At 39.3% G+C, this 19,028-nt stretch overlaps 1 protein-coding gene across 1 annotated transcript in view; it reads left to right on the top strand.

Moving 5' to 3' along the window:
- Positions 1-19,028, top strand: part of BCAT1 (branched chain amino acid transaminase 1) — a 67,438-nt gene that overhangs the window by 34,137 nt on the left and 14,273 nt on the right. Inside the window, exons 3-8 of the mRNA XM_013195980.3 lie at positions 2,041-2,241; positions 5,579-5,689; positions 6,551-6,670; positions 8,602-8,765; positions 11,317-11,459; positions 17,058-17,143. Of these exons, the coding sequence (XP_013051434.1) occupies positions 2,041-2,241; positions 5,579-5,689; positions 6,551-6,670; positions 8,602-8,765; positions 11,317-11,459; positions 17,058-17,143 (825 nt within the window). The remainder of the gene's footprint in view (positions 1-2,040; positions 2,242-5,578; positions 5,690-6,550; positions 6,671-8,601; positions 8,766-11,316; positions 11,460-17,057; positions 17,144-19,028) is intronic.

The raw sequence follows: 19,028 nt of genomic DNA, 5'->3' as shown, positions 1-19,028 counted from the left end.
CTTGTGGGCCCATCAGAAGGACCACATTAAAATCCTTCATCATCCTTGAAGTAAAGGCTATATGTTAATACAGTTGAGTTTACCAAACTGTATTATAGAGCCGCCTTACAACTACTTGTGCTGCTAAAACTGAGGAAGGGGCAAAATGTGGCATACAGGCAGAAATCAGCACATTGGTGGGATTTGTAGGGGGACAAGACTGAATATGGGGACATATTCTCGTCCCCAGGCCCATTCAGTGTCAGGATAATTACCTTAACAAAAGTGACCTGAAATAAGACTGAAGCTTTGACTTGAGGGAGTGCTGTTAATACCACTGGCAGTAGGAATTCTTTAGAAGCCATGATTCAAGCATTTCTGCCCTAAGATAAAGGCAAGGATGTAATTGTGTTCTACATCAGTACTTAAGCCCCATTGACATCCTACTCCTGCTAAGTGTTTCCCTGAGCACAGTATTGCATTGTGGATAATTGCAAACACTCCTTTGTGGCTTTTATTTCCATCCATACTCTTCTGTGTGATTTTTTTTTTCCAAAGTGCATGATAAGAGGTTGTCAGGTAAAATTCATTTTTATTTTCAGGGCATCATTAGTGCTTTTCCCATTAGAGCATTCACTGTCAGCAGTACAAAGGGTACTCTCAAGAGTTAAGAGTAACTGTTTTTTCATCAGTTTATGTATTAGTTCAACCAAGGCAATGCACTGTAATATCTAGACAAGTCCTATAATTGGAGATAGTTTGAAACAAGCTTTTAGCTATTTATGTGCTCCAGCTCAAAGTTAATTTCACATCTAAGCCATTAGGGAAAACAACAACAAAAAACACCAATAAGAAACAGACCACTGTTATTAAAGACATCTTGAAAATCAGGTTGTTGACAGAGATGGTGCCTGCGTGTTGTTTCAAAAGCTTGGGACTAGTTGTTTCTCATTTTGTAAAATATATGCCGGGTCTGAAAAGCAGAAGTTAGAAGTTTGTGGTGTCTCTGGCAGACCCTCCTTTTTAGTGTCCAGACAAGTAATTTGAAAAGAATCTGAAGTACTGCAGTCTAGTCTGTTCTATATGCACCCAGCATAGAGGAGTAAGGTTTTGCTCTGGGTTCTGTAGTAAGGGTCGATGCTTTCTGAGTCATGTTAGGAAAGAAAACGGAGCTTCGAATGGGATTTTTGAGTTCTTTCTTCACTCTCTGACCAGCACAGCTTAAATGCTCAGAAGCTGTAGAAAGAGAATGAGAGAAGTGGATCAAGACTGTCCACTTCATAGCTTTCTCCTGTTGTTTTGCCCCTATCTATCTATGAAGGGAAGTGACATGCCAGAGATCCTGCTTTCCTTCTTCCTCTGCTGTTCTTTACAATGATTAACACTATATAAGCTACTATGAAAAACATTCACTCTCTCCTAACCAAAACCAATACAAAAAACTATGTTGTGTTTCTGCAGCTAGTCATGGCTCGTAAGGGAAAGTCTCTACTGTTAATCATGCAGGAAAACATTTAGCCTTCTTTGTGCTAATAGGATCTTTCTAGGAAAATACAAATGTGAATGAACAAGCTGGTGCAACCCAAGTAACCTGCTGACTCAGGTCTCTCACTCTGGTTTTATGCATTAAAGGCAAATCAGTGCAACATACTTAGTTGCGAGGAGGATTAGGTTCTGATGATCAGCTTAAGTTCTGAGATACAGCATCTGGGAGTTTCTGGAACTTGTATAGGTGTGTTAATCTGATTGTCCAAGAAATTTTCATCTGATAATTTTCTATTTGTGTGTCTGTGTTTTTCTTCCCACCTTGTGCTGCTTTCTTCACTTAAAAGTGCTTCAAAATATGTGAACAACTGATCTAAGCAGCACTGTGTGTATGGGTGCATACATAGTACGAATGCTCTGGCAACTACTTAGAGGTAGACACAATTAACAATTCTGTCTATAAATACCCCTGAAGATAAAATATTGTATTTTTCCATGTTCACTGATGCAGGAGTATTTTTCAATCAGTCTGATTTAATTACTTTATTTACTTTTGGGTTTCATGTTTTTTTTCAGGCTTCAGACTTGGTTATCACACCAGCTACGACTTTCAAGGAAAAACCAGACCCCAATGGTCTGGTATTTGGAACTGTGTTCACTGATAATATGCTGATGATTGAATGGTCTTTGGCTTCAGGATGGGAGAAACCTTATATTAAACCACTTGAGAACCTCTCGTTGCATCCAGCCTCTTCATCTCTGCATTATGCTATAGAAGTGAGTACCCAAATCCCTTTGGAAACCGCTTTTTTTTTTTTTTTTTTTGATTAGTTTCTGAAACTGTAGCTTTCTAATACATGAACTATTGCTACCTTAGTGTTGAGTTACATTTTGATCTGATAACCGATGCCCTTTCAGAATAATTCCCTATTTACAGCCAGGGGTATGTTTATGTTGGTATAATTCAGAACCAGCTCTGGTCTGTGGATTCCAGCTCACTTAACTTCTTAGCCTAGTGAAGGTGAACCCTTTCCTGTATGGTGGCAAATTCATGTGAGAGTTCATGAGTGTTCTAGATCACTGACAGGGGATCAGTGCAATTGCTGTCATTGATGTGACTTAATGAAGCCCTGGATAAGACTGTGTGAGATTCCAAGAGTAGCTTTAATTTGAAGACTGAACACGCACTTTGTGAAATTTGTTTTAAGCTGTTTTAAAGGCTCGTAGCTTGGATTGCAGGATAGACTAGACAGATGCTTGTTTGTACCTCCAAACAGGTCTGGAGAACTCCAAACAAATTCTGAGGCATCTGGCATATAGAAGTGTACTGACGCAGAGAATATTCAGCAAGGAACTTTGGAAAGTGAAATGTTAAGTCGGAAACCAGCGTGGTTAATAGTTTCCGTGCTTAGCTACTTACTGTCTAAAGCTGCCTTTTGCGTCTCCAGGGCAGCTTCAGCACTACTCACATCTGTGTGAGAGCTATGGTAGGGTGCACTGAGCTACCTGGGAGCATACAGGATTAATGGAAGCCTGCTTCTCCTCCCATCTCTGTGTAGGTGGGAGTCTCTCCACTGAAGTTAGTGGAGTTTCTCGTGCTTCTTTTATTATTCTTTTTTCTTTCTTTTTTTTTTTTTTTAACCACTAGTAAAATGGAAGGTTCGAGCTTTTTCCTGCTTGTTGTTCCTGTGCTCCTCCCTTCACCATTTTTTTTGTGCTTGCTGTTTTTTCCCATCTCGTTCCCAAAGGTCCTGTGTAAATTACAACAGGCCCCTGTGACTAATGCTGCAGCTCTTGATCTGCCCAAGGAGTAAGAAACCACGCTGGAGTCCCAAATCTATATTTCACTCTTAGTAGCATATTGCTTTAATGCTTGGCCTCTGGCCCAGTTTGAAGTCATTGCTAATATGAATATGCTCTTATTTTTTTTTCCGTTTTTTTTTTTATTCTTTTACTCTTACTGCATCACGTTTCCTCTAGCCAAGAGGACAGACAGAGGAGAATCTGGTGCCAATGCTGTGGCTCAATGAATACACAGTGGGTATAAAAAAATGATGAATTTGGCATTCCCTCCCCTTTCTCCTTGCCCTTCATGATGCAGTGTGATTGTCTGGATCTGCTGAACTCCAGATCCAGTTCCTGTGATGTACAGATGTCAGATAATATTGTTTGCACACTGCTGTAGTAACCAACCATCAAGCAGCCTATGGTGCAGTTGCTCTCATTCAAGATGGGCATTTCTGGAACACATCACTGTCTCCCTTTTTAATAAGTGAGAGGTTCTGCTGAGCTCTGGAAGGTTAAAAGTATTTTGGAACAAAAGATTTAACGGCTTGAGAACGCTTTGTGTTTCAGTAATGATGTGATTCTTGTTTCTCTCAAACCATTGATCAAATCTTAGTAGTAACATTCCTTCCTTTTCCCTCTCATTAAAATTTCTGTGAATGTCTTTGGAAGAAGGGTGGGGGGAAAAAACTGTTCTGTGATGAGAACTTGTAGCATTACAGAAATGTGGTATTAGTAACTGATTCAATCAAAATCATATCAAAGTATCAACCATTACACCAGCTATGCCATTAGTGTTTTTTTTTTCTTTGTAGCTACAATGTCTATCTTAGGAACAGTTTGTTTTGTTTTGTTGGTTTTGTTTTAATATCTGTGTACAAAGCTTTTAATAAGGTTGGTATTGCCATAGGAATAAGTTATATTTTGATGGCAAAAAGTTCTGGGTTCTAATTCTGGTTCTCCTGCATAATTTGTGTGTGGCCTAAGGAAAACTGCCAGGATTCCTGCAACCCAGTTACAACACAATTAAAATTTGTCATGTGGAAAGACCTAACTCTGTCTGGACTGTACAAAAGCTTTCTAAACATTACATTTCACTGATCCTTATGGGAAAATATTGTAGAATGTAATAATAATGAAGCCTCGAGTATTCTATTAATATTACTTACACACAAATGTAAGAATCTTTTTCCATAATCAAAAAACTGCATATATAGCCTTCAGCCATTTAGAATGAATTTGCAGGCATTTTTGGGGAAGCACTCAGGAAGAAGTCTGAGGACACTGACAGAAGTGATGTAGTTACATTCATGGAACTTACAGTAAAAATTAATGTACAAAGAAATGCTTCAGAAAATAATTTCTAAAAATTGGAACTCTGTAAGCATGAATGAACATTTAGCACTTAATCCAAACAATAATTTTACATATGTATATATTAATATGTTTATATAATACATGCATTATCTATCTATAACTGAAACTGGAAATTATCAAACTGGAACTGCAAATAACTATGGATGTTTTGTGGGCATAAGTTTTTTTATTATTTTTTACTTTTGCTGTGGTTAGAAGACACTGTATTCTGCTGAGAGGGCAGGGTGGGATAAGAATTTCTGGTAAATTTATTGTCAGCATAAGTCATCCATGTTCTGCAGTTTGATGGGACAATACTGACAAATTTAAGTTTCCTTTTAAGTATAGATAAAACATTTGCATACATTATTGCTGTATTATAAAGCTGATGCACCTGTCTCACATGCTAACTAAACCCCCTTCTACAGCATAGGAGCGGATGGGAGATGTAAGTGACCAAGATTTCACTATGACTACAGCAAGAACTGTAACAGATTTCCCTTAATTACCGTATCAAACTCTTCTTGCCAAAATCTGTTTTGGACAGAGCTCTTATAAAGATTAGAATATATCATTGAATTCTATAGGTCTTTTTCATAAGGGAGAGTACTGTTTTGGCTAAGCCTTAGATATCAGTCAGAATATAAGGGAGTGGTTAAGTCAAACGCATGCTACAAATTTTAATTGTTGTAACCAAATTATGAGAAGAATGTTCATCAGTAAGTTCCCTGACAGAGAAAGATGTATCAGAAGCACGGACAAGTCATCTTTGTAATATAAACTTTGTAATACTATACCTCACAGGAGTGTGTTGCAAGGATTAACTAGTTAGCATTTATGCTTTGAGTACTGTGAGCAGGAAAGTGAAGTTCTTTCATTTCCAAACAGCATGTTCTACTTTTGCACAGGTCATCATGGGATAGCATGCCTCAATTAATATCCGACTTCTTTTCCCTCCTTTTTGGCTTGGTAGTTGTTTGAAGGAATGAAGGCTTATCGAGGAGTAGATGGCAAAATCCGCCTGTTCCGGCCAAGCCTCAACATGGACAGGATGGCACGATCGGCAAGAAGAACAACTCTGCCAGTACGTAGCCAAGGCATCTTACTCTCCTTAAGTCGGAGTGTATTTTTATTTTCAGAGTGCAAATCTCTGAAACATTATGGTAGTGTAACGTTTATCAAGTGTGCTAACTCTTGAATAGTTCTGTTAAACTCTAAGAGATCCTATTCAGTGAATGGTTGGAAGTTATTTTTTCTATTAAATCAAAACTGTGTTTACCTTTCTGCATTGTGTCCCTACTGCCTCAGGTGTGCACGGTCTTATTTCTGAGGGATGAGCTCTGCAGTCATGCAGACAGCTTCTGTTTGCATGTAGACAGTTGATTAAATTGCTCTGTTGCTAGTGTTCTTGCTTTTTACCTCAGTTAAATCCTTTGACCTCTGAGTGCCTTCGCTTTTGGTTTTGCTAGAACTTCATGCTGCTTTTAAGCAGTTGTATATTGGCCAATGACTTTCTTCCCTTGCTTATTAGCTTTGCAGTAAAATTGGGAGACTTGGTGCACCCTTTGGATCTCTAACCCAAATCTCTTCTGCAGAAGAGATGTTGCCGGAGCTCACAGCACGCCCTCGGGAGTGAGGGGGTTGGCTGCACAGGGAGTTCTTTCCATGTGCTTTGAAGGCAAGACAGGTCAATAGCTCCTTTTTCCTAACTCAGGAGGATGCTTTGTAGCAGCAGGAGGGCATTTGGGATAATGAATAAGAAGGCACAGAGACTGTGGGATCTTAAATGGGATCTTAAAGAAATGAATTTGAGGAAGGTGGTGTAGTCCTATGAAACCCTATGGGCTGAGGAAGTGTTCCCCTTAACATATGGATCTATAAGGACTACAGTTTGTTCAGGTTATATTTCTCTGTTTTCTTTTCTCCCTTTGCTTTTCCTTCCCAGAGTTTTGACCAGAATGAGCTGTTGGAGTGCATCCGGAAACTTGTGGAAGTAGAAAAGGAGTGGGTCCCATACTCAACTGCTGCCAGCCTGTATATCCGTCCTACCTTAATTGGAACTGAGGTTTTAAACTTTCTTTTTCATTCTTAATTTTTGTGTATTTAAGCACAAAGCAAAATCCTTCATCCATAAAGGCAAATATGCAGCAGTTGGTAGGCAACAGTATTACATTTCAGGGACAACTTGTTTTTATGTTCTTTACCTCTGAGTTAGTCACCTGTAGCTCTACTTCACAAATTTATGTTGACCACACCACCATCTAGTGGATATACTGATTCAGATCACAGAAAGTAAAGTGAATCATCTGTTCTAAGCAATTACAGTAAAACCTAAATTCTGTTTGTTTTTGTATTATAAGTATAAATGTCTTTTATATGGTAATGTATGCCTTTAAAATATTAACAATCAGGGGCATATGTGAGAGTACAGAAGTTAGAAGCAGGAAGTGTATTTTAATTAAAACATTTTTTTTAGCAGCAGCAAGCGAGAAAGCTAGAGTGGTAGATCATAGGACAAAGAAACTAAAGAACTTGTGGTTCCCAACTAGACAAGTCACTTTTCTGCGATATCCATATCCTTATGTAGCTAGCATACGTGAGCACTATACACGTGTTCTAGGACTTCATTAACTTAAAGTCTGTAAACTAGTTGCAGATTTGGGGATGGAAGGATCACCACTCAGCAACCATAAAGTGTTAATATTAAGAGGTTTTTCTCTTTCATTTTTTTTGGAAATTCTTCTGCTGTTGAGATTTGTTTCAATCAAACAAAATTGCTGACCTTTTTTGAATCAGACCAGTTAGAAAACCCAGTCACTATTATATTTTGAATAATTGTGTAAGAATGACGAAAAATACCAAGACGTCAATTATTTAATGTTTATTTTGTTAAAAGTTTTGCTGAAAGAGTAAGGTGGACAGAAATCAAAAGCACCATCTTTACACCTGAGGAAAGCTCATGTGAAGTTTCCAGTAGTTCCATGTTTACCTTTTTTATTCCCCCCCTTACTTCCCAGTCTAGCTTCATGTGCCTTGTGCACAGTATTTTGCTTAAAACTTTTGTACAAGTCGTCTTCTTTAGAAGAATTCAGTTCAATAACTAGTAGTAGTAGTAGTGGAGACTTAACATTAGAACCCAAGGATGAGCTTGTTCTTTTTAGGGGACTAGTTCCTCTGAGTGGAGAGGAAATGGTAGCCCAAACAGCTGCCTGTAAGATCCCAAGAACTGCATATGGTCCAGAGTCTCCAGAGGTCCCTTCCAACCTCAACCATTTTGTGATCACTCTAGAGCTTTGCCAAGTATCATATAGATAAGCAGAGTCTTCAGCTGCAGAATTCAGACCTTGACCAGTGTCAGGCTTTTCACCTCTGTCTTCAGGTGTTGATAGTGATGACTTGAAGCATGAGAAGCCATCTCTCCGAAGGGGTAGGGGAAAAAGTGATACATTCCAGGTTATTTTCTGTCCTGCTGTGTGAACCATTTCCAGTAGACAAATCATTTTAGATTGTCACAGAGCCAGCACCTGACTCTACCAATGCCAGTTCTAATTGGCATTGGCTAATTCTCATCACTAATACAGCTGACAGTGGTTTTTCCACCATTGCTATTGCTCATGGTGGTCCTTGCCTCCCCAAAAGGTTTTGCAGACTACTGCTCTAATTAATTCATATAATTATATAGTGTTTTCTTGAGGTAGTTTCTGAATTCTCAAAAGCTTGAGATGATGTGAGAAGATTAAAATAATATTTAGACAAATGAAAGAGCTGTAAATGAGTGGTGACAGCGCATAAAACTAGTGTTGTCATGTTGCTTGGGATGGGGGGGAGGTAATATAAATATTTCCTCTTCATTGCAGAACTTTGCATTTTTTAGGTAAAAGCACTCCACTGCTGCAATTTCTCTGAAAGCAGTATTTCAGAAGCTAATTTTGCAACATCTGATGTTTGGAGTGAAGTAAACCTGTAACTTTACTTGTTTACATTCCTTATTTTCAGCCTTCTCTTGGAGTGAAGAAGCCAACTAAAGCCCTACTGTATGTCATACTGAGCCCTGTGGGCCCTTACTTTGCAAGTGGAAGCTTTAGTCCAATATCATTATGGGCAGATCCAAAATATGTAAGAGCCTGGAAAGGAGGAACAGGGGACTGCAAACTGGGAGGGTAAGAAAACCTGATTCTGCATTTGTATGGAATCTATCTCCACATACCACATATCTCCACATATCCAAAGGAGATGTGTTTTTTAGTGAAGTGTCTAATCCAGCAGAAGTAGAGGTATTAGATGTAGCAGTTAAGCAAACGATATACTATGACAAAGATTTCAAAGCAGTCTTTTATGAATATTACCTATACAATTCAGTTGTGTATTTTTGTTTGGATACTACAGTCAAGTGGGCTACGGGGCGAGACAATTTTTATAGCCTCTCAGGCTGAGGAACTGGACCTGGAAGGTGTCCATGTAGTACTTTAGCTCATTTCCCTTGCAGAAGTTGACACTGAAGATATCACTTCTGTGATGCAGCTTTCAGTATAGCGGTCTGCTGCCAACCAGGCAGTGAGCAGCATTTACTGCTGACCTCCATCCTTGGCAGACTGTCCTGACAAGCCATCTGCAGTTAGCTAGGGGAGTATGGGTGTTTCTGGAAAAGCATGAGACAATTAGCTGTGTATATGTGGCTGTGGTCTGGCAGTTTTCTGCTGAACTAGGCCGAAGTGCCACTTAGGTAGAAACATAATTGTTTATGTCCAACTACTTGAGTTGTCAGAATTAAGCTGCTTAGGACTTGACTGGAGCAAGCAACTTGGATGTGGCTAAATAAATGACTTAATTGTGCAAATGTGGTCTTTGGTTTAAGCAAGGCTTTTTGTATTTACCTGAGAGTTTCTTTTCTAGGCAGGAAGTTAGTAGCTGTCAAGTGCTGCTCAGCTGAGCTACTAGAATAATCAAATGGCAAGAAAAGAGCTTTTCTACCTTTGTTCCGATGCTCTGAGATTTTGACCTCCTACTTGTTGTTTTTTGTTGAGTTTGAGAAATATTTTGTTTCCTGTGCATTCTTTCATCAGCTGTTAAAAAGAGAATACTCTGGAGTCACTGTTGATTTGATTTGCAATTGTGGCTCAGAGCTGAGACCTGAATTGCAGTGCAGTCTGCACTTTGGAGCTGCTGACTTGGGGGTTTGATGGTTGTTGAATATCAGAAGTGAAAGGGGTTTTTTGGTTGGTGGTTTTTTTTGTCGTTGTTGTTGTTTTGTTTTCCTCCCAGAGCAGCTACAGGGTGAACATAAATTATGTAGTTAAGTTCATCCTGTAGGCAGCATTTTAGGAAAACACTTGCCCCTCGAGGACGTGAAATTCATCAAGGCTAATCTGCAGCTCCTAGAACTACTAAAAAAAAATAAGTTCACAGAATCACAGAATTGTAGGGGTTGGAAGGCACCTCCAGAGATCATCGGGTCCAACCCCCCTGCAAAAGCAGGTTCCCTAGAGCAGGTTGCCCAGGCAGGCTTCCAGATGGGCCTTGAATATCTCCAGAGAAGGAGACTCCACAACCTCCCTGGGCAGCCTGTACCAATGCTCTGTCACCCTCACTGTGAAGAAGTTCTTTTGCATGTTGGTGTGGAACTTCCTGTGATCCAGTTTGTGGCCATTGCCCCTTCTCCTGTCCCCACAAACCACTGGAAGGAGGTTGGCCATATCCCTCTGTCTCCCACACTTAAGATATTTGTAAACATTAATAAGATCCCCTCTCAGACTTCTTTTCTCAAGGCTGAACAGACCCAGGTCTACTCGGTCTTTCCTCATAGGGAAGATGCTCCAGGCCCCGTATCATCTTTGTTGCCCTCTGCTGGACTGTTTCCAGGATATCCCTGTCTTTTTTGTGCCAGGGAGCCCATAACTGGACACAGTACTCCAGGTGAGGCCTGACCAGGGCAGAGTAGAGGGGGAGGATCACCTCCATTGACCTGCTGGCCACGCTCCTTCTTATGCACACCAGGATCCCATTGGCCTTCTTGGCCACCAGGGCACACTGCTGGCTCATGGTCAACCTGTCGTCCACCAGGACCCCAGGTCCTTCTCTGCAGAGCTCCTCTCCAGCAGGTCATCCCCCAGCCTGTACTGATACATGTTGTTGTTCATTCCCAGGTGCAGGACTCTACACTTGCTCATGTTAAACTAGTTCTGTGAATGTAAACTAGTAACAAGAACTTGTAAACTAGTTCTTGTTAAACTAGTTCTGTGAATGTTTTTTACTAGAAAAGAAATAGCTTACCTCTGAAGATTCTGTATTCCAAGAGGTCTAACTACTCATCTGTTCACTTGACATATATGAGATTAGGTGGATAGTTTTGGTTTTGCCTTTTTTAAACCATGCGCTGGATGAGAACTATTGCATCTGTCCAGGATTCCAACTGCTAAATAAAGATGAATTCTTTACTAAGGTGTCTAATTGCAATGATTAGAACATCTAGAAAATGGAACAAGAATTATTTCTGAGAAAATTTGGATGGATATATTTGAGCTGTTGATGCTACTTAGCCCTTCAAAATTTTGGGTTGTCGATACAAAATGATCTAGTAAAAAAACAGTGAAGTACTTCTGATGGAAAATGAGCCCTTTTCAATAAAGGACATGGGCACTGAACCTTGCACAGAAATAAGAAAATACCCAATGAGATACTCATATGTTTGCTCTTTCTTTTTGTTTCTGAAAGGAATTATGGTTCTTCTATTTATGCCCAGCAAGAAGCCCTGGAGTTAGGCTGCCAGCAGGTTCTGTGGCTCTATGGAGAAGATCACCAAATAACTGAAGTTGGAACAATGAATTTGTTTCTCTACTGGATAAACGAAGATGGAGGTATAGTGACACACAACATGAAAACTCTTAGAGTAGACAGTTGGGATCATAAGGCAGGTATTCATATTCTATGTACAAGGCTTCTAGAAGCTAATTGGACCCCCAGAATGCCAGCCGTCATCCACTTCATCTTAGTGGGATAGTTACCTCCCTCCATAATCCACAAAATGATTGTTAGAGTGTCAATCGTAAACTTTTTAATGAAATGACTTAACAAAGGGAATGTCCCTTCTGAGAACTTATAGGTGAGTCCTACTGTTATGAAAGAGGAGATTCCAGAGCAGCCATGAGCAATGCCTAACAAATAACATACTTAAACAGCTGAACCATCCACATGCTCAGAAGGACAGAGTCTAGTCACATATGGGTAGCATAGCAGATTTTTTGTCAATTTTAACTGTGTGTTTTATCTTGGAGATGTGTCAGAAACAATGCACATATACTAAAGCCACTTTACGGCTGTGCAACTCTTCAAACTCTCCCTTTGCGTGCGGGTTTTTCCCATCATCACTTTCCAGCAAGTCACATGTTTCAGAAGCATGACCAAAAGTGCTTCAGCATCTAGCTGATAAAGCACTCAGCTCTTTCTTTGAAGAATTTGAATGTCCAATGAAGGCAGACAGAAATGTGTCAGTCAGCATTCTACGTCACTGGTGTTCAAGTGATACTTTCAAGATATGCCATTCTTATAGCAGTTTTTAACTTTTTGCATCTACACCTCTGAGCAGTGTACATGTTGATTAGAAAACTATCTAGTTAATAAGCAGACATCTATTTAGGCATCTTGGAAACACCCACTGGGCATGCCAATATTCAGTGCTTAAGAACAAATAGTTGCACCTGACTACTGGCTTAGAAGACTACATAAGTTTGAGTCCTTAGAAGAATGAGCCAGAATATATGGTGGTGAATGGAAGGACACCTCCTGATTTCCATGAGTGCTGGTCCTCCATGAAAATCGTCACTGAATTTTTGCATGGCAGCATATGCAGGGTTTAGACTCTGATTTAGTCATAGTGCCGTGGGTATCCTTGAAAACTGGCATTTTTCTGACAGTGCTCACCTGTAGTATAGAGACAGCTTTCCATGGGGACAGCAGTATGCTTTGGATAGTGTAGTGTAATGGGAATCCAGCTACTTGACTTCTATCTCCAGTTTCACTACTTGTTCTTCTGCAAAATCTTTACCATTTCTGAAGGAGTGAAATGGTTTTCTCATTGTTGAATGAGTCTGTGAAGTCTTGTGGATGAAACTGTAAATATGAGCAATCTCGTTGTTATAACAGCAGTGGACTTGTCGGTGTACTTAGATGGCTGAATTCACGCCTTTTGTAACTTCACTAGAGACATGAAAATAGATTTTGGCTCATTTTGTCCAGGGAAAGGACAGTGAAAAGGGGGACATAATTAGAATTCAATGTTCTCATTGTACTTAAACCAGGAATATGCTAGAATTATCCAGCTGCAGCACCGTACTGTTCCAAAGATCTGCCAATCACTGTATTACCAGCGCACCGCTGAATAGTACCATTGTGAGGTAGCCGTAGCAAACAACTTGTAATTCATGCCACCCAGGCTAACTGTGTACTGGCAAACCTGCCATTTCACGCAAAGTGGTCATTAGCATCATTGGAGCACTTTGCTGTCTTCCAGTGTGTTGATTAATGCTTAATTTATGATATCTTTGGTTGAAAATCACTCTTGCTGCCAATATGTGCTATCCTATATCTGCCTTATAGCTTTACATAGTGATTTTAAGTGTTTGCTATTATTTTCTCTCACTTCACAACAGATACTTAGGCAGTGTTTTTGTTTTGTTATGCAAATTCTGCAGCTGAGAGAGAGAATGATCTAACACAAAAAAGTGAGGCAGAAATTGCAAATCATCATCAAAAGGAAAATGCCCCTGTTTGTGTGTTAAGAGGTCACTGTAGAATAGTCTGAATGTGTTCTACGTGGTGTGTAACAAACCAAGGACCCAGCTCAGTAAAGTCCAGTCTAAAGAACATCTATGCTTCCAGTGACAGCAGGCTTTTTTTTTGTAAGCCTTTGCTATATATTTTCAGTTACAGCATTGTGACTAAACATGACACATTGTCTTGGGTAGTGAGGGAGCCTGGAAAAACGTCTCATTTGTAACATTGTGGAGGAAGTGGTAGGAAATTAAGTAATTTCTTGTAAAATTATATGATATTATCTATGCTACTTTTGTGTTCCCCCGTTCCTCTGGTTGAGGTTTGTGATATGACCAAATCTGGATCAATGCTGTTGCATAAATAAAGGAGCGTGATATTCCATTCGTCAATAACTATTTATAGTGTATGTTCACAAAATGAAAATTTTGTTCACCCTGCTATACTGTCCACCTGCCTCTTCAGAGTACATAACAGTCCCAAGAGGCTGTTAACACTAAAACTCTTATTTCCTTTAATAATGTTTTTTCTTCTTCCTAGAACATAAGCTTGACTTTGTGGAAAACATTGAAATTTAAATGTATGTCCAACCTGAAGGTTGCTAACTATGAAATCTGTACACATTTGCCAAAAATTCAGTTTCTTAAGACTGATTTGGAACCATTTGGGCTCTACTTCTAGCTTTACTGTTAAGGCATTGTGAAAAGTAATCAGGCATTATTTACTTTTTTGTGCTGTTATTAAAATGGGAATTAATAGCACCCACTTCAAAACAGCATACATAAGGTATATTTTAAAGGACTTACTGGAACACTCAGGTAAAATAACATGCAAGCTTGATTACTGTTCTGTAAGTGGAGAATTATTTCTGCTGTGGGAGTATGTTGTGCAAGTAGACTACTAACAAAGTGATTATTGTTTCTTCTGCTCTAATAGAAGTTCATAGCAAAAGCATGGAGGGAAGAGCAGCATGAATGATACGGCAGACAAAGAAAAGGAGAGAGGTAATTGAGGAAAGGAAATCAGCAGAGATGAAAAGGTGGAATGATTGCATGAGGGGAGAGTAGAAGAAAAGCCTGAGGGAAATAAGGAGAAGAAAGAAATAGAAAGGTCCAGAACAAATTTGGAACAAAAGTCAGCCATTCACACCCGTGAAATCAGGGTTCACTGGGTTCTCATTGACCCTGAAGTTCACTTCATATACATTATCATTTTGGTAAATTTCTCTGCATTGTTGTTGTCTGACTAGTACTGAAGGCATCCCATGTTTGGAATATTATCTGCTGTATGTTCATAAATGCAGATGTGTTAAAATTGAAGCTATGTAAAATGCAAGACTTCATTTTAAAAATACCTTTAAACTCTCCATGGGAGTTCCATTGTTATGGCATGCCTATACCATGTCTGGTGCAATGGGTCACTGGACTTAAAGTGCTACTATTATAACAAGTAATAACAATAGTAAAAAGAAGAGAAGCCCCAACATTTTCCTTCAAATGATGTTTTACCCTTTTCTTACTGCTATAAATTCTAAGGCTCCTAGCCCACCAAAATAACTCAGAAGGCAAACTGAGCCTGAGCTCACAGCCTGCATTCCTGGAGATGGAAAATCTGGTGTCACATGGAGCCTACTTTGGCATCAATTCACAGAGAGAACAAATATTTTGGCATGCCTTGTTGTATAGTATTATCAGCTCTGCCAGATACCCAGGGGAGCAAATGTTCTTTAGGTGGCCCTAGGCTGGTAGACATCATATGTATACTTGACAAAATAATACAGAACAGGTTGTTTGAAACATTATGAGACTCCCATGTCCTGTCTGCTCAGTGCTGTTTGGGGGATGGTCTGACCTGGCATCTTTTCAAAATAGCTCAAATCAATTAATAAGCTTTGTTGAACTTAAACGGGTTCTGGCCAAGATTTGTAGCAAAAGCACCAGAAAGAGAATGTTATCAGGTATGTAGTCACAAACTGTGGTATTAAGGTCCATGTTATTTGAAGCTTTCTGCTTGAGAAAGACTTGTATATGACTGTGTCTGCAGAGTCCATAGCAGGTGAGGTTGAAAATGCACTGTCAGCTTTCTACTGTTCAGAATGGAGGTCTGTGGCTCATGGAAAGTTTTCAAGTCCTCTTCTTTTGGTAGCTGTGCCAGAATTAGGATGTGATGGGCATCGTGATTAGGAGTGAAGAACTTTGTATTGTTCCTGACTACACGAGAAAGAAGAGACCACTGTTGTACTTAGGAATCTGAGATAGGTTAGGGAATGGTACTACTGGTGAGGGTGAGTCAAACTAGAGCAGAATGTATATAGCCTATTCTAGGGCAGCTCATTACACGTTTTGAGATGACAGTTTATGTCGATTACATATGTGCGTGTGGATCCTCATAAAAGGAATGTGGAAGCATAGGTTGGAAAAAACATCTATTTATTAATATAAATAAATCCAGAGTTGGTTGCATTAAAAAGTAACAGATTTCCCAAGAGAATGGACAATGAGTAGCAGATTCAATGAACAATTCCATTTATTATCCTTTGTTCTTCTATTCCACCCCAGCTCCCAAAGTCCTGAGGAGGAGAGACAGCATGCTGTAGTCAGCCTGGAGCTGTGTATGCACTAGCTGCCAGGCAGTGCTTGTGCACACATTATCTATCTGACTGCTGAAAACAGGGTGTTCAGCTGCTAAGTTCAAATTGGTCTCTCTCAATGCAAGGATGAATAGCATGTTTCTCTCTTCTACCCAGCTGCAAATTCTTGCAGGACCTTTAGAGATTTTTTACGGCTGCTCCTTCTTCAAGACTGGTTCAGACAGGCCTAGATTCAGTGATTGCTTGCCATGAAGGGTAAAGGGGCATAACGACAACATAAAGATGCATATCTTGTTCTTTGATTTGTTCTTACCTAGGTGACAAAAAAACATCATGGTTTGTGGATTTAATGAGCTGGATAATGTTCAACAAAAATAAGGGATCCTCAATGGGAAGGGAAAATGGTTAGAAAAAAATATGAAGAGTATTCCTGAAAGACCCACTGACTGTAAATTTAAGTATTTACCAAGCATGAATCACCATGTATTACTGTTTCATTAGTTAGTGTTGGATGAACATTTATCTTTTTTATCTAAGAGGAAAGATCATTAAGGCGGTCTCTTTTCAAAATGCATTTGGCAAGGTTTTTACTGCTTTGCTAATTCAGTAAATGAGCTTCAAAATTCCTGGCAAATGTTTCATAATAATGTTTGGAATACTGAACCCCATGTTCCTAAATAAGTTGAAGTGGTTCAGGGAGAGTCATGATCTTCCCTGGCATTATTAGGCCTGGCTTTCCCTTGTGCCTCTCTAGTCTGAATTTGAAGACTGAGCTGTTCAGTGGTTCCCAATAACTATTTAGTGAATCCATTATTATGGAATAATGCTGAGCAATAAATCTTACTACTAGCCTTTACCATGTATTTATTAATGTATTAAATGTATTTCTTCCCTGTCCACTCATGTGTAGTCAAAAGGTTTCAAACACTCAACAGTAATGTGTTGGAGTTGAATTTGAGCAGTTTGTGTTCACAGAACTCTGAAAAATGTTGCATCTTACAGAGCAGAAAACATTTCTGATAATATTCAACAAGTTTTTGATTTTCATTTTTGGTGGGTTTTGACTGTTTTGTTTAATTTCTCTTGTATTTGACAGAAAACGAACTGGCAACCCCACCTTTAGATGGCATCATCCTTCCAGGAGTGACAAGACAGAGCATTTTGGATCTGGCACGCAACTGGGTGAGTGTTTTGACCTTTCCAGTAATGGTTTCAAACATCATGTTATAACATCTACAAAAATATGTATTTCTGCTGTTCAGTATCTGGAAGTTCAACTGGTCTAGTCAAATCCATTAACCTAAATGGGAGCTAACAAGCATATTGATTCATAGATTCCTAGCAACTTCATCAGAATACCCAAAACTGTCACAGAGAACAATACTGAGCTCGTTAAAGTAGCTCCATATAGTATTTAATATGAAAGTTCTCATTAAATCCACTAGTACCAACAATATCAAGCAAGGATAGAAACAATTACCATGTGTGACCACAACTATACTTTAGTTATCAACACTGTCTGCCTGTCTCTCCACTTATTTCTCATGGTTCCACCCTTACTCCTAATAGCTAGCATGAAGCCTAAAATTAACCCACAATCTTAGTCATCTATCTGCTTACAGATTCCAATTGTGTAATGTACCCATCCCAAGTACCTATATGGCACTTGAATGGACTAGCTGCCTGTACTGTATTTGATTGTACCTTGGGTAAAAATACCATACAGCCAAAGGTTCATTTAGCCCATCCTCCTGTTTCCTGGTTTTGCTCAGGGTTATGTTCAGGGAGGAATAACAGGAATAAGGTAGGCATGTGTGATACTTTCCCCTTGGTGTTCTCTAAGCTTCCAACTGCCTGTAGTTGAAAAACTTCCTGAAATACAGTTTGCAGTTGAATGTAATGAAGAGAGCTAAGCATAATGAAGAAAGCTAAGCACGTGCTTCATGGGGTACATATGTCACTTGTTGATCTACATTGGACTCTCATGCATCTTTACTCATACTAGTACTACTGTGATCTAGATTAAAACTAGTATAGATATGCACATGCACCTCTCAGACTTGTCTCCTTTACAAGACAGACAGGTATTCCTGGTTGCTAGGGCCTGTCAGTGAGACATCAGAGTCTCTCTCACCTCAGTGCTCATGAATAATTAGGTGTCTTCTACTCTCTCAAAAATCATTCTTATCTTCCTGTCCTCCATTTACTAACCTATCTGAAAACTTGCTTACAGTGTGTCCCTGCCTTTCTCTTGAAATGCTGTCTTTTCCAGAGCTAATCACATTTCTTTGCTCTCTTTTGCACCTCTGTTCCATGTTTAAAAGCTTGCATATAAAGCAAGGGCTAAACTTTAGTTTGGCCTGGTAGGACAATAAAGTCTACATAAAGCCATGACTTGAATGTTACAAAGGTCAGTGTTTACTATTGCTCTTTAAAAGCTTTCCCTCAATCAGTTGCTATTCATTCTTCAACACTTATAGAAGGTAAACTTTTTTTCCTTTTTAAAGACTGTCCAATGTGAATTGCTTTATGCATACCTGCGGTACAGTTAATTTCTGTAGGTGACAACTGAATGCAGACTGCAGTGTAAAATTTCACCAGGTGTTACAGAAAAGTACTGCATCCAGCTGCCATTACAGGTGGAATTAACAAACGGTATTTTGCTTAGGAATCGTCCAAGAGTGGGATGGAAAGTTCTTGTACAAGGGTCGTTTTTGTACAAACTTCTGCACTCTAGAGACCATAAGTAGTCAGATTCTGTGTCACATAACCCATGACAAATTCTGCTGTATTATTCCCTAATGCAATATTTGACATTGTGTGCCAAATCAAAAGGAAGTGCCACTTAGTCATCAGCATTCTACCTGCCAAATCACTGGCTTCCTTTTTGTTAGTCTATCTTGTGTGATACTACAAGGTTGGAAGAGATCACAAAATCACAGCCAAAACTTAGCTGGTTGCAACTGGGCTAAGTAAAAATAAGAGATAGTTCTATTAGAGATGTTTCAACCATGGAAAACAAACAACAACAAACACCGAAATTTGTTAAACTTTTTACAATTTCCGT

Source organism: Anser cygnoides, chromosome 1 (genome assembly GCF_040182565.1).
Source record: "Anser cygnoides isolate HZ-2024a breed goose chromosome 1, Taihu_goose_T2T_genome, whole genome shotgun sequence".
NCBI lineage: Eukaryota > Metazoa > Chordata > Aves > Anseriformes > Anatidae > Anser > Anser cygnoides.
Note: the sequence above shows the minus strand (reverse complement) of the source record. Positions and strands in the feature narration are given on the sequence as shown.